The sequence below is a fragment of the Temnothorax curvispinosus genome, unplaced genomic scaffold (assembly GCF_003070985.1).
Source record: "Temnothorax curvispinosus isolate PA1 unplaced genomic scaffold, ASM307098v1 QBEX01015788.1, whole genome shotgun sequence".
In the NCBI taxonomy this organism is placed as follows: domain Eukaryota; kingdom Metazoa; phylum Arthropoda; class Insecta; order Hymenoptera; family Formicidae; genus Temnothorax; species Temnothorax curvispinosus.
Genome location: NW_020225568.1, coordinates 29,521 through 41,330, shown reverse-complemented (window position 1 = coordinate 41,330; position 11,810 = coordinate 29,521). Strand labels below are relative to the sequence as shown.

The 11,810-nt window shown below is 38.2% G+C and overlaps 3 protein-coding genes across 4 annotated transcripts in view; 1 reads left to right on the top strand and 2 right to left on the bottom strand.

Annotated features, from left to right (window-relative positions):
- The window catches only part of LOC112466056, an 18,899-nt gene extending 16,300 nt beyond the window's left edge, over positions 1–2,599 (top strand). Inside the window, exons 2-3 of one of the 2 annotated variants that reach the window (XM_025033939.1) lie at positions 1,604–1,902; positions 2,093–2,599. In XM_025033939.1, coding sequence (XP_024889707.1) covers positions 1,604–1,902; positions 2,093–2,175 — 382 coding nt within the window. In that variant the 3' untranslated portion in view covers positions 2,176–2,599. Of the gene's footprint in view, positions 1–1,603; positions 1,903–2,005 lie in introns of both variants that reach the window. The other variant, XM_025033940.1, reaches the window with a different exon arrangement.
- Positions 2,600–4,434: 1,835 nt separating this feature from the next.
- On the bottom strand, positions 4,435–8,795 carry LOC112466055 (dnaJ homolog subfamily C member 7). The gene is made up of 11 exons (XM_025033938.1): positions 8,392–8,795; positions 7,821–7,909; positions 7,285–7,409; positions 7,006–7,194; positions 6,800–6,918; positions 6,560–6,713; positions 6,304–6,468; positions 6,071–6,239; positions 5,813–5,959; positions 5,583–5,735; positions 4,435–5,455 (listed from the first exon to the last, which is right to left on the bottom strand). The coding sequence occupies exons 1-11, from the start codon at positions 8,631–8,633 to the stop codon at positions 5,343–5,345; spliced, it is 1,665 nt and encodes a 554-aa protein (XP_024889706.1). The 5' UTR covers positions 8,634–8,795; the 3' UTR covers positions 4,435–5,342.
- Positions 8,796–9,371: 576 nt separating this feature from the next.
- Positions 9,372–10,906, bottom strand: LOC112466058 (replication protein A 70 kDa DNA-binding subunit-like). The gene is made up of 5 exons (XM_025033942.1): positions 10,735–10,906; positions 10,615–10,662; positions 9,902–10,119; positions 9,682–9,827; positions 9,372–9,576 (listed from the first exon to the last, which is right to left on the bottom strand). The coding sequence occupies exons 1-5, from the start codon at positions 10,771–10,773 to the stop codon at positions 9,404–9,406; spliced, it is 624 nt and encodes a 207-aa protein (XP_024889710.1). The 5' UTR covers positions 10,774–10,906; the 3' UTR covers positions 9,372–9,403.
- Positions 10,907–11,810: the final 904 nt, after the last annotated feature.

Below are 11,810 nucleotides of genomic sequence, written 5' to 3'. Positions count from 1 at the left end.
CCCAATTTACAGCTAACAACGCCAGTAGTGTTATCTCTTGATTAGAATTTCATTAGATGCCATTAATGTACCTTCCGAATCAGACGTTTTAGGTCATCAATTATCGTTATTAATGACGTATCGAGCTCTCTCGTGACGACATCGATCACGCAAAACGATCCGGAAAGGAGAAAGATAGAAAACAAGTGTATACCTCCCCGTTTCTCCACTTGCGGTCGACCGAGCGCACGCAATCAAAACCTAATCAGCCGTCGACCCTTCCTCCCGCGCCCTCGAAAGACGGCTTTCGAAAATTTCGCCTCGCCACGCGCGCGCGAGGGGGGATGGGGTGAATTTCGGGCTCGTATCGCGCGCGCGAGCCGGCGGAGAAAGAGGGTGGCGCGCGCGACCGGGGACCGCGGAGGGCCGAGGGATGGAGACTGGAACAGGGGGGGTAGAGCGTATGGTAATGGCGCGTAATACGATCTGATTGCATTTATGATGAATGGGGGTCGCGCGGCGCGACCGGCGGGAAGGGTGACGGACGGGGGGGAGGGCGACGCGTGTCGAGTCGGGCGAGCGGTCGGAAATTCTGCTTGCGGTTTAATGACAGCGGCAGCGCTCGCTCGCTCGCTCGTTCTCGTTCGATTTTCGACCCCTTCGTTCGTTCGCCCTTCCGCCGCCGCCACCCCCGCCGCCCCCGCCGTCATCTCGTCAGTCCACAACACCCCCGAGAGCTCTTTCTCTCTCTTTCCCTCTCGCTCTCGCTCTCCACGTGTCGAGCTGCCTGCACGCGCGAGCGTTCACGCACGCACGCACGCACGTACGCATGCACGCGACGCACGCACGACCGCGCTTGACCGGCCCGGGGCGTTTATCCCAATTTGCGCGACAACCCGCGCGCGAATTCGGAAGGAATTTTTATGAATTGGATCGATATTTTGGAAAGGATCAGAAAAGGAGGTTGTTCGTCTAACAATAAATGAAAGTAAAAATTATATCGGATTTTAAGTCGAGAACGGGCGCCTGTTTTTTTATTTTTTTTTCCTCATGGTCACTTGGGGTTGTTATACTCCAATTAAAAGTCATTGTTATTAATTATAACATATAATTGCATATTTTGTGTTGTTCTGTAATTTATTAGCATTTGAGAACATGTATATGGATTTACTCGACGTTTTCCGAAGAAAGTAAAAAGAAACCAAAAAAATTTTTTTAAACGAAAGAAGCACCTCAGCAAACACCAAACAACATATATATAACTTACATGCAAGTTACAATTTCCTACTCAACACATTCCAGACAACGCAATGTCCAAAATCGGGACATAGGACGTCTTATTGCATTTACATTGTTGAATAAGAAATTGTGTAACTTGCATGAAAGTTGCGCATTACTTGGCGTTTGCTGGGGACATTAAAATTACTGTGCGGTGAGCTTCGTTTTTTTACTGGGGTGTAGAAATCACCCCAGGCGCCCCCGTTCTCGGGTCAATGCATGCCTGCCGTTTGGAATAATTGTTTTCGCCACGAATCCCTCGGTAAAGTCCCAAGTGAGGCTTCCGAACATCCTAGATTAGAAATTCTTTCGTGCGCGTTTAATCCCGAATACATATATTTTTCAGGCTTCCCCGGCTGAAAGTTAGTCTTCAGGCGCGACGATGCGTGCCACCGATAACGATTTTACGAACCGCACGCGCCCGAGGACGCACCACCGTAGGCATCGTGAGCATCGTATCGCACATTTGGATCTCGTTGCCGTCGTTCGACCGCGAACGTGCGATGTCACGGGCGGATATCGGGGATATCGTGACGAATCACCAGCGTTCGCCGGGGAAATTTCTCACCCCCCGGCTGACCGATATGAATGATGATCCCCTCGTCCTTATCGCGGATTTGAGAAGAAAAGCAGGCACGCATAAAGGTAATTCCTATATACTATGTATGTATATATATGTGTATCATAGTTTCAAATAAAATGATATACATAAATCGTTAATCGTTATCGTTATATTGCTATGTTGTAGATATATGTATTAAAAGTCACATGCATACACTTGCACACATATAGATGCGAATAGAGAACAATGCGAAACAGCCGACACGCTTTACAGGGGCAATTTGGCGTCTGATATCAGGATCACTCTCGCAGTCACGCTGTATCGCTGGAAGCCAATTGGAGAACACCTCCGTGTGAATCACGGGACGGACATGTTACAGGTTCAATCGAGAACGACACGCTACGCGACACGTGCCCGCAACGTCGAACACCTGCGTATAACTCTTGCACGTGTCCACGAAAATGGTATGAATTTTCATTCGTGTTCCATTATTTTCTTAAGAAGTAAATGTCGAAACTGATAATCGAATTAATTTTCGTAACGTACTTACAAGATTTGTAATAGGAATAACTTTATGACAAACTTCCGAAAGCTTAATTGTAAGAGCTGCCTTAGAAGACTGAGTTATTAGCGATTTAACTTTGCCGAATAGTAACACGTACTCTTCAATAATCAGGGAGATTGATATCGGACCCTAATATCAATCTATAAACAATCCAATACTCTGCAATAATAACGATATCTAGCAACAAAAACCAAAACGATCAGTTTTCTCTCATTGAGAATTGTATTTTTACGCAAAATAGTAATCAATATCTCCAGGCAGACAGCTAATTATTATCTGAATTGATTGGTTAACAACTTTCTACGATAATAGCAACAATAAGCAACACGCTCCTTGTACCTGGTATCCTGGCAACAAGTTACTTTGGATTTATCATTGATTTAATTTTCTGGCAACGAGTTACTTCGATTTATCATTGATTTAATTTTCTGTAAAGCGAACAACTTCTGCTTTTACGGAGTTAAATGGTTTTTCTAACATTATTCCATCGGATCAACGGTGCGTGGACATGCCACACGTTGTCGTTCACGTACATGTGTATGAGTACGCGGCGAACCAGGGTTTCTCAGTGTCCCCAGAGAGTGATCGAGTGGATTGCCTTGACGCGCGCAACTCTCCACACGCCTGAAAGTCACCTCCAAACTTTCCTCCTCTGATTGTCCGTCTCTCTCTCTCTCTCTCTCTCTCTCCCTCCCCCCCCCCCCCCTCTCTTTCTTCTACTTCCTCAAAGCGGTCGGTTTTTCTTCGCTACTTCACACACATACACATCCACCTCTCTCTTTCTCATTCTCAACCTTTGTCTTTCCACGCGTCCACTCCCGGCAGCAAGGGACGAACATTCTTGAACAGGAAGATAAGTGATCGTCGAAATTGCTCGGCTTGGCAAGAAGCTACCACGTGGTCTCGGAAAGAAGTGTCGTCCACGTCCTTCGCTGTCACGTCAGTACATTTTCAGCTACCTGCTAGAGAGCAGAACACCGTAGACATTCAATGGTACTCATAAATATCCTATGTTATAATCTAGTTTTTATAGACTATCATTTGTTAATATATTAACAAATGACAGTATGTATCAATGAGCGTAATAATACAGTAGAATTATTATTTAACAAATGATTATTTAAACGTAAACTATAAGACCTAGTTTAAAACTTAACTTAAAACTGTGCAAAGCAACTTCTCTTTTCTTCCAAGTAGATTTTATTTCAACAGATTTTTATATTATAAAGTTAAATTCTACTGAAGAGAGAGAGGGGAGAGTGTGTATCTTTTGTGTATGGCGACTCTTTCTTTCTTTCATTTTCATTAAAAAAGATCTAACAAATAAAAATTCCAAGTCAGCAAAATAAAATTTACAAATCAAGAGCATATTTGAACACTTATATTGATTACATTATAAAATGAAATTTTTATTTTTGTCACACACACAATGCGAATGATTGAGATAAAACAACGAACAGTGGTTCCAAAACTCGTTATATTCTTTACTCCAACTTTTTGCTATTGAAGCCTACATCGCCGGGAATAATTGATTATTTATGACTTTTCAACGTCGCATGCGTATCGAGTGTGACGATCATGACATGACAAGTCTCAATAAGGTAAATGATAAAAAGTAACCGTGTTGTGAATGAATCCCTTGAATTGGCGTAGGTTGAGAATGGAGGAAAAACCACATCTCAGCGTTTCCCGCGGGTGATGACGAAGTGAAAGCAAACCCTCCTACAGCGGCAATGTATCCCTCGCTGGTTTATCGCATAATGTCATTGAAACATGAAAGGTTGTTTGAGATAAAACACGTACATATATATATGTATATACACATGTATATAGGAACAAAAATTAAATATACATTTATATAAAAAATTAAATTTACGGATACTAAATTTTATCGACATACTGTACAGACAGTTAATATTTTCTGCTTTTATTTTAACATCTTAGTATAATACTTTCCAACAGAATTAATATTTTATGTGGAAAATAAAAAAGTTGATGTATTCAGGATAATATCAGGAAAGTCAATTCGTACAATTGAATAAAAGCAAAATGTATTATAATTTATATATTTGTAGAAAGTTCTATGGAATGAATACATTGTAGATAGAAACAATATATTCTTATAACTTTTATAATTATTTGAGAACGATTATATTAAGCGCGTGTATCGTCGCAAGATAAATGTATGGGATTCATATCGTACGGAATTTATACCGTTCAATTACTTTGCAATAAGACAGTCGTATCTTGCTTTTATTTGTAGAAACAGATATGGAACCAGCAGGTATACGTTATACGGGCACAAAGTCTACGAAACACAATATTTCGTTAACGATTACACATCATATACTTACTTCGTAGCAGTCAGTAAAATTATAGTAAACTCTCGATTTTAAATTTTAACGAACTGTTTAAAACAATTCCAGTGATTGATAAGTGAAAGCTGTAGTCTTTTGCAGATCAATATAATACCTACAATGTGATCATGACAAGACAGTTGTCTAGAGATTTCAATTAAAAAATAAAATAGACTTCTCAATAAGAATATTTCATCTATCAATCTAATGGATATTTTCTTTTCTTATCTATTATCAAAGGTTTCGTCAGGTACAAGCGTGTTGCAGGCTTCGAAAATGCCTGTTGTACTTCGACGATTAACCTTAATGTTCTTTCGCTTATATTAAATCGAAAATCTATCGTATCGTAATATACGAGTATAATAAAATCATGAATGTTATATATACAACTTTGTTATATTGAAATAAATATACGTATCAATCGTTCAGACGAATCCTTACGTTCATCAACTTCAATATAATAAAACGCAAAATGATACTACATTGCATCGTAAGCTTAAATATTCGAAAAATTCGATGAGGTATATTTACTGAAACAGACTCGAATACCATATACACAGTTAGATACACCGTATCATATCATGAGTTTTTAAAAACATCATTAACCTGGAAACTGGAACTGAAAAGCGTTACTACTAGGGAAACCATCGTGAAATTGGAACTGAAAGCCTCCATCTTGACAGAAGAAGTGGAACATTGCGTTCGGATCCATATCTGGACAAAAAGAGATGGAAAATATATAAATACATAATATTAACAATAATAAAGTGATATTAACAGTAATAAAATATATGATGTATTAATTACGCTTGTGTACATAGAAAAAAATAGAAATACCAACCTTGGAAACCACCTTCGTTATCATCTAGATCATGACCACGATCATAGCGAGATCGTTTCTTGGGATCTGAGAGAATACCGTAAGCCTCTCCGACTTCCTTAAACTTCTTTTCTTGCTCTCTTTTCTCTCCTTCGCTGGCATTAGCATGACGATCTATAAAATATAAAGTATAACGATATGAAGTCACGTTTATAATTATATTAATTTTTCAACAAATATTTATTCCTTACCTGGATGATGATCCAAAGCTCGTTTCCTATAAGCCTTCTTGATGTCTTCAGTAGATGCATTTTTATCAATACCCAAAATCTTATAATAATCTTTCCTTTTGGATTTCCTCAATAGCAATTTAGCTTTTCCGAGTAACCGTTTCGTTTCTGAGAAAATTATAAAAAGATATATAAAGCATATCTTATATAATAGCATACAATCTGTTATTAATGCTTCATTATACCATATGTTGAAATTAATAAAGAAGCGATTCATACCACGATTAGTCTTATCCATTTTACACGCTTTTTCGAAATCACGAACTGCCTCTTCAAATTCTTCGAGTTCCATATAAATACTCGCTCTTTTCAGAAGAGCTTTTAAATAATTGTCGTTGAGCTTTAGAGCTTCTGTGCATTCTGCTACAGATTCATTCAACTTTCCTAACTAAAAAAGAACAATAAATATTTATGCAGCCCTATCAATTTTGAAAGAAAGTATGATGTAATACCTTAGCTGCAGCTGTTGCCTTATTAAAATGCAACTTAGCATTAGTCATGATATTGTGCGGATCAATTGTTAAGGCTTCATTATAAAGATTATAAGCCTCTTGATACTGTTCTCTTTTAAATGCTGCATTACCCTCTTCTTTCTTCTTCTTCAAACATTTTGCTCTCTATAATAAAAAAAAAGAAAAATGTATGGAATTAAAATACATCATAATACTTAATATAAATTACAAAAAATTTTTCTGTTTCTCTTCTTACTTTGTATATTTCTAATGCTTTGACATGGTCTGGTGCAAGTCGCAGTACTTGTTGGAAATGTGTAAAGGCTCTATCAACATCATCTTGGAAATACAAGCACATTCCACGAATGTATATCGCCTCGGCATTTTGTTTATCGATGTGTAAAGCATCACTGAAGTAAAATAAAATTAATATATATATATATATATTTATATGAATAACTATTATATATATTCTCGATTTAGCAAGGCAATTTACTTTGCAATATCCTGGGCTTCCTGATATCTTCCTAAAAGAGCTAGACACTCTGCTTTGGTCAGCTTAAAACGTGTTCCAGATGTACTTATGTCACAGCAGCGATCCATGCAATATACAACCTAAAGGGGACACAAAATCCAATAATTATACAATTAACAGTTTATCCGTTTATAAATATGAAAATGTTATCAGAACAAATTCTTTACCTTACGATAATCCCTAGCACTGTAGGCAGCATCAGCATCCTTGAGGAATTTTTTTACATATTCTATGTCTTTTTGTTCTGCAGATGTTGACTCGTTATTAGTATCAAATTCGTGCAAATTTTTTAATGTGGTCTCAGCTTCTAGAATGTCTCCCAAAATCAAATAGCACTTGATCATTCTTACGTACGCCTAGAAATAAATATGGACAAAAGGTAAGTTTATTGGACAAAAAGTAAGTTTATTCATTCATATGATTAACAGATAGAGCTATTAGCATACCTTAGAAAATGTTGGCTCTAGCTCAATGCATTTTTTAGTATCTGCCAATGCATCTCGATATTGTCCGAGCATCATGTAACATGCAGCTCTATTACCATAGTAACGCGATATATCAGGACACAATTCTGAAACATTTTAGTTTATTATAATTACTTATAATAATAACTGTGTGAAATTCTCAAAATAGAGCTCAATATCGTTAGAAAATTAGTTTTTTTCTGTTTAACACGCTGACTGCCGAATTAATTCGTAATCTATAGATTTGCAATCTTGATTGCGAATGATTTGCAATCTTGATTGATGCTAAAAGATTGAATCAATTATTCATGAATTCAATTTTTTGGAGGAAAAAATAAAATTTTATTGCGTGTTTCAAAAGAAAAATAAATATAATTGAATAACGCATTAAAATAATACGATGATATAAAAATAGCATCAGGGGCAAAGTTACCTAATAGAAAGTTATAATAGAAACAGTCAATGTATTAAACCAAAAATAGTACATACTTATATAATACCAAGCAAGAAATACTCACCAATAACTTCATTATACCCGACCAATGCTTTCTTGTACTGTTTTTGTGAATAATGCTCATTAGCAGCTTCCTTTTTCGATTCTGCCAAACTGTAAATATTGCATATAAATAAAAATACTAATAAGTATTACATTAATAAGAAATATAACATAAAATTGCATATTACAAAACTGATACTATATGCAGCATCAAGTATGTGCATTTATATGTATACAAATTTATATATGACTCTTTTTCTTAATTAGACATCCCAAGCATCTCTCTACTTTCAAAATTCGAACTTGTGTCACCCTCGTTCAACCTCGTCATTCTTGCGAATACTAATAGGTACTAGTCGGAGAATAAATAGACCGCCTACGCATGTGAAAAGACAAAGCACAGTGGATATTCAAATCGTCTACGCTTCAAGAGCAGCTACAAGGGTAATTTTACAGCGAATTCCTGCGTTGCAAGGGCGATTTATAATTAAATATAGGGTCCTAGAGCTTCCTAATCCTATATCCACATGACGCAAGAGCGGACGTCGGATTACCGAGTAACGCGACACGTGCTCTTTACAAAAGGAACTTACTCCTTGGTACTCTCCGTTGTTTCTCCGACGTTAGGTGCTGCTGGATCTGCGACAATGTTGATCGGTTGATCGGACGACGCCATAGCCGTGTTTCTCAATGAACGAAACGAGGACGGGCGACGACGGGTCGTCGTTGGTACGCACCGTGAAAACGCGCGAGGTACTCCCTGCCCTGCGTATCGCCGTCGAGACAAGGAGCGGGAATTGAGAGGCTTATCACCGACGAACGCGACGAACGACATACACAAAGCGTAGCGCAATTGAACGCAAATGAACCGATGGACGTGGGGACCAACGTGCTCCTCCTCCTTCCTCCCTCACGCGCCAATCATCACTGATACACTGATCACACGGTGTAAGCAGGTGTATGTAAGCACAGCCTCATATATACTGTGGCACAGCCAGCACTGGGCTGCGTTCGGAAACGTCACCCGGGTATACACGGGTATACTCCCTTCTCCTTCTAACTCGCTGAGTACACTCGGGTGACGTTTTTGAACGCAGCCCTGACAAGAGAAAGATGCGTATCTTGCGAATGCGCACCAGCCGCCAATCGGGAACCAAGCATCAATCTGTCTTCGTTGCTCGTCGAATATCAAACGAAGATAGAGCGATGCTTTCAGCGCTGTGAGCGTGAATCGAACTGCGAACCACTGCATCTATATATATATATATTTTTTTTTTATTTATTTATTTAAATTAAAATATTTAAATTTAAAAAATATATATATAGAGTAATTCCAATAACTTTCAAGTCTTAAATTATTTTTAAGTCTTACATATTTCGCGACGTTTGGCAAATCTATCTAAGTAAGATATAATATGAGCTAAATGATTTATTTATTTCTATACGTGTTGTAGAATTTTGCTAAAGGACTGGAGATTCTGTAAAGGTTTGATAGAAGCGGACAGTGCTGTTTGAATAAAAATGATGGATATATGTAAAAAGGAGAAAATTTTATTTTGCAACGAACATTCTATATTTATAATTATAACTTAGATATGATTTGCTTTACAAAGATGCAGACTGTACATAGTAATCATCATATATATTCTTGCAAATAATAGTTATAATAATAGTTATAATAATAGTTATAATAATAGTTTGCATAAAGAAACGAGAAACTGTCTCCTTCGCGTTGCTTGCGTAAACGCGGTATATGGCACCCTCTTCTGCTGCACCATCTTTTAGCAAAACAGATTTCAAAAAATTCATTTAAAAAAATGCAAACACAAGTTAATTGGTAATTTATTCTAGACACAATTGGCACAAGCCAACGATAAACTCACTAGTTGGAAAAAGAGAACTTGCAGCTGTGGATGTAGATGTGGGTTCAGCATCTGATTTAATGTCTGTATCAATTGGATTGCCTATCTTGTACCCAACTTCACTGCCAGAAACCAACACCTCGATACCCAATATCAGCATCACGCGTCTGATAGAAAAAAATATGCTTGACACTTGAATTATTTACTTATTTTAATGCAAAAAATAAGGTGTAAATAATACTTTTCTTTGCCACCGTTGTTCACTGAAGCCAAGTGATAGTTTAATATTCTGCAGATTGCATACTCGTTCAAAATATCATCCGTGATAAGATTATTTAATTGAGTTGATAACATGGTGAACGAGCTTAACCTCTGTCCATCGGACACTATCAATCTGTAGCGATCGGTAGCGACACTATACTTTATATTAATGGTCTTCTTCGGTAGTTGTTTATAACCCTGGAAAATCATTACACGATTATTAAGATTGCGTTCATTGAAAATTACGAAGTAGAATCCTTATCTTGCACATCCAAAGCATCAGTCCTGTGCAATGTACATCATAATTTTTTATTACAATTAAAATGTTTGATTGACAATTGAAATACTTCCAATGTGATAGACATGTATATCATGAGTCACGACGCATAATACATCAAGATATAACAAACATTTTAAGTTAGATAAAAATCTACATAAAAATGACAGAAGCAATTGTCCTGACTCCGCTGACTAAAGCTTGCTCTGTAAAAAAAAAATCACGCTTTCGAGATAAATAATTTTGATGCGCCGACTTGCGAGGACGTGACAGATTAGAGGTGGAATTCTGTAACTCTTTAACGACAGTTTCGGTATTGTTGCGCAGCTTTTTTTACCATATATAGTACTTGCGCAACGATACCGAAACTGGTCGTTACGAAGTTACAAAATCCTGCTACTGAATTCTATACTTACTAATATTTGAAGCACCGGTTTTTCGACGTCTGTGCCCTGCATGATTCTCTAAAACGATGAAATGTCGACTGTTACACACAATACAACGCAATAACAATATAATGCTTTCAACACATTTACCTCCAATGCTCCTTCCGTTAAATTGTACATGACGGGCATGACTGCGGTTTATTTTCGGCGTGGTGAGAAAAGTCCTACCGATTGTTTATCCAACAAAAAAAAGGTTCCTCTCCGGTCTCTGTTTCCCGCCGAACTGTGCCGAACAGTTGACACCGATGTCGACCAATGTCGACTAGTCAAATATTCGAGACAGTTCGAGAATCGTTCAGGCACAGTATACAGAACGCGGAAACGTTTGCCGCGCGACAAGAAACGACGCGGTAGCCAATCAACGTGTCGCTTTTCCGTAAGAACCAAAAGTTTATTGGCTACTGCGTCGCTTCTTGCCGCGCGGCAAGCGTTTCCGCGTCCTGTGGGCAGGAGCCATAAGGCCGAGTTTCCATTAAGCGCGTCACGCGTCGCATCATTCATTGCAACCAATCAAAACATCTTATTTTATTACATTATTTGTGACGGAATGTTTAGATTGGTCGCGTTCAGCAGACCAAACCGCTCAGTAGCAGTCAAACGTGATTGGCTCTTACTTTTAGAATAAACCAATCACTGTGTGTTGATAAGACGAACTCAACAGTTGTGCAACAGTTGTGTCTGCTGAACGCGCCCATTGGACGACAAAAGACGCCATAATTCCGCCATAATCGGCTAATGTCGAAGAAACCAATCAACGTGAGAACATAAATGACCAATTTTGAGAATCTCAAGCTCGATCAAAATTAATTTTATTTACTGCTACTACGTTTATGCGAGCGTAAAGCCCCTTGCGCAATAGGCGATAGCGATAGCGATAGCGACAGCGACGAGGTTGCCGACAAAGCTATACCTTTGTCGGCAACTTTGTTGCTGTCGCTATCGCTATCGCTATCGCCTATTGTGCAAGGGGCTTTACTTCTGTAGTAATGCTAGGTCTACAATGCGAGTCGTGAAGTCGTGAGTCGTAAAAATTGACCAATCACAGTCGATTATTCTCCTCAAATTCGATAGTGATTATTCAGTTCTTACGACTCACGACTTTACGACTCGCATTATAGACCTAGCATAACTTACGATAATTCTTTCGCGTAAACGGGATTTTGTAG

Bases quoted from the DNA above. Each gene is read 5' to 3' on its own strand.
- LOC112466055 (XM_025033938.1), bottom strand. From the start codon at position 8,633: ATGTCGTTCGTCGCGTTCGTCGGTGATAAGCCTCTCAATTCCCGCTCC. The intron at 5,736-5,812 runs GTAAGGAATAAA...TATATTTTATAG, and splicing joins AGCTTTGGATCATCATCCAG to ATCGTCATGCTAATGCCAGC. The intron at 5,456-5,582 runs GTTGGTATTTCT...CTTTTTGTCCAG, and splicing joins TAACGAAGGTGGTTTCCAAG to ATATGGATCCGAACGCAATG.
- LOC112466058 (XM_025033942.1), bottom strand. From the start codon at position 10,773: ATGCCCGTCATGTACAATTTAACGGAAGGAGCATTGGAG. The intron at 10,663-10,734 runs GTAAATGTGTTG...TCATCGTTTTAG, and splicing joins TAACGGAAGGAGCATTGGAG to AGAATCATGCAGGGCACAGA. The intron at 9,828-9,901 runs GTATTATTTACA...TTTTTCTATCAG, and splicing joins AACAACGGTGGCAAAGAAAA to ACGCGTGATGCTGATATTGG.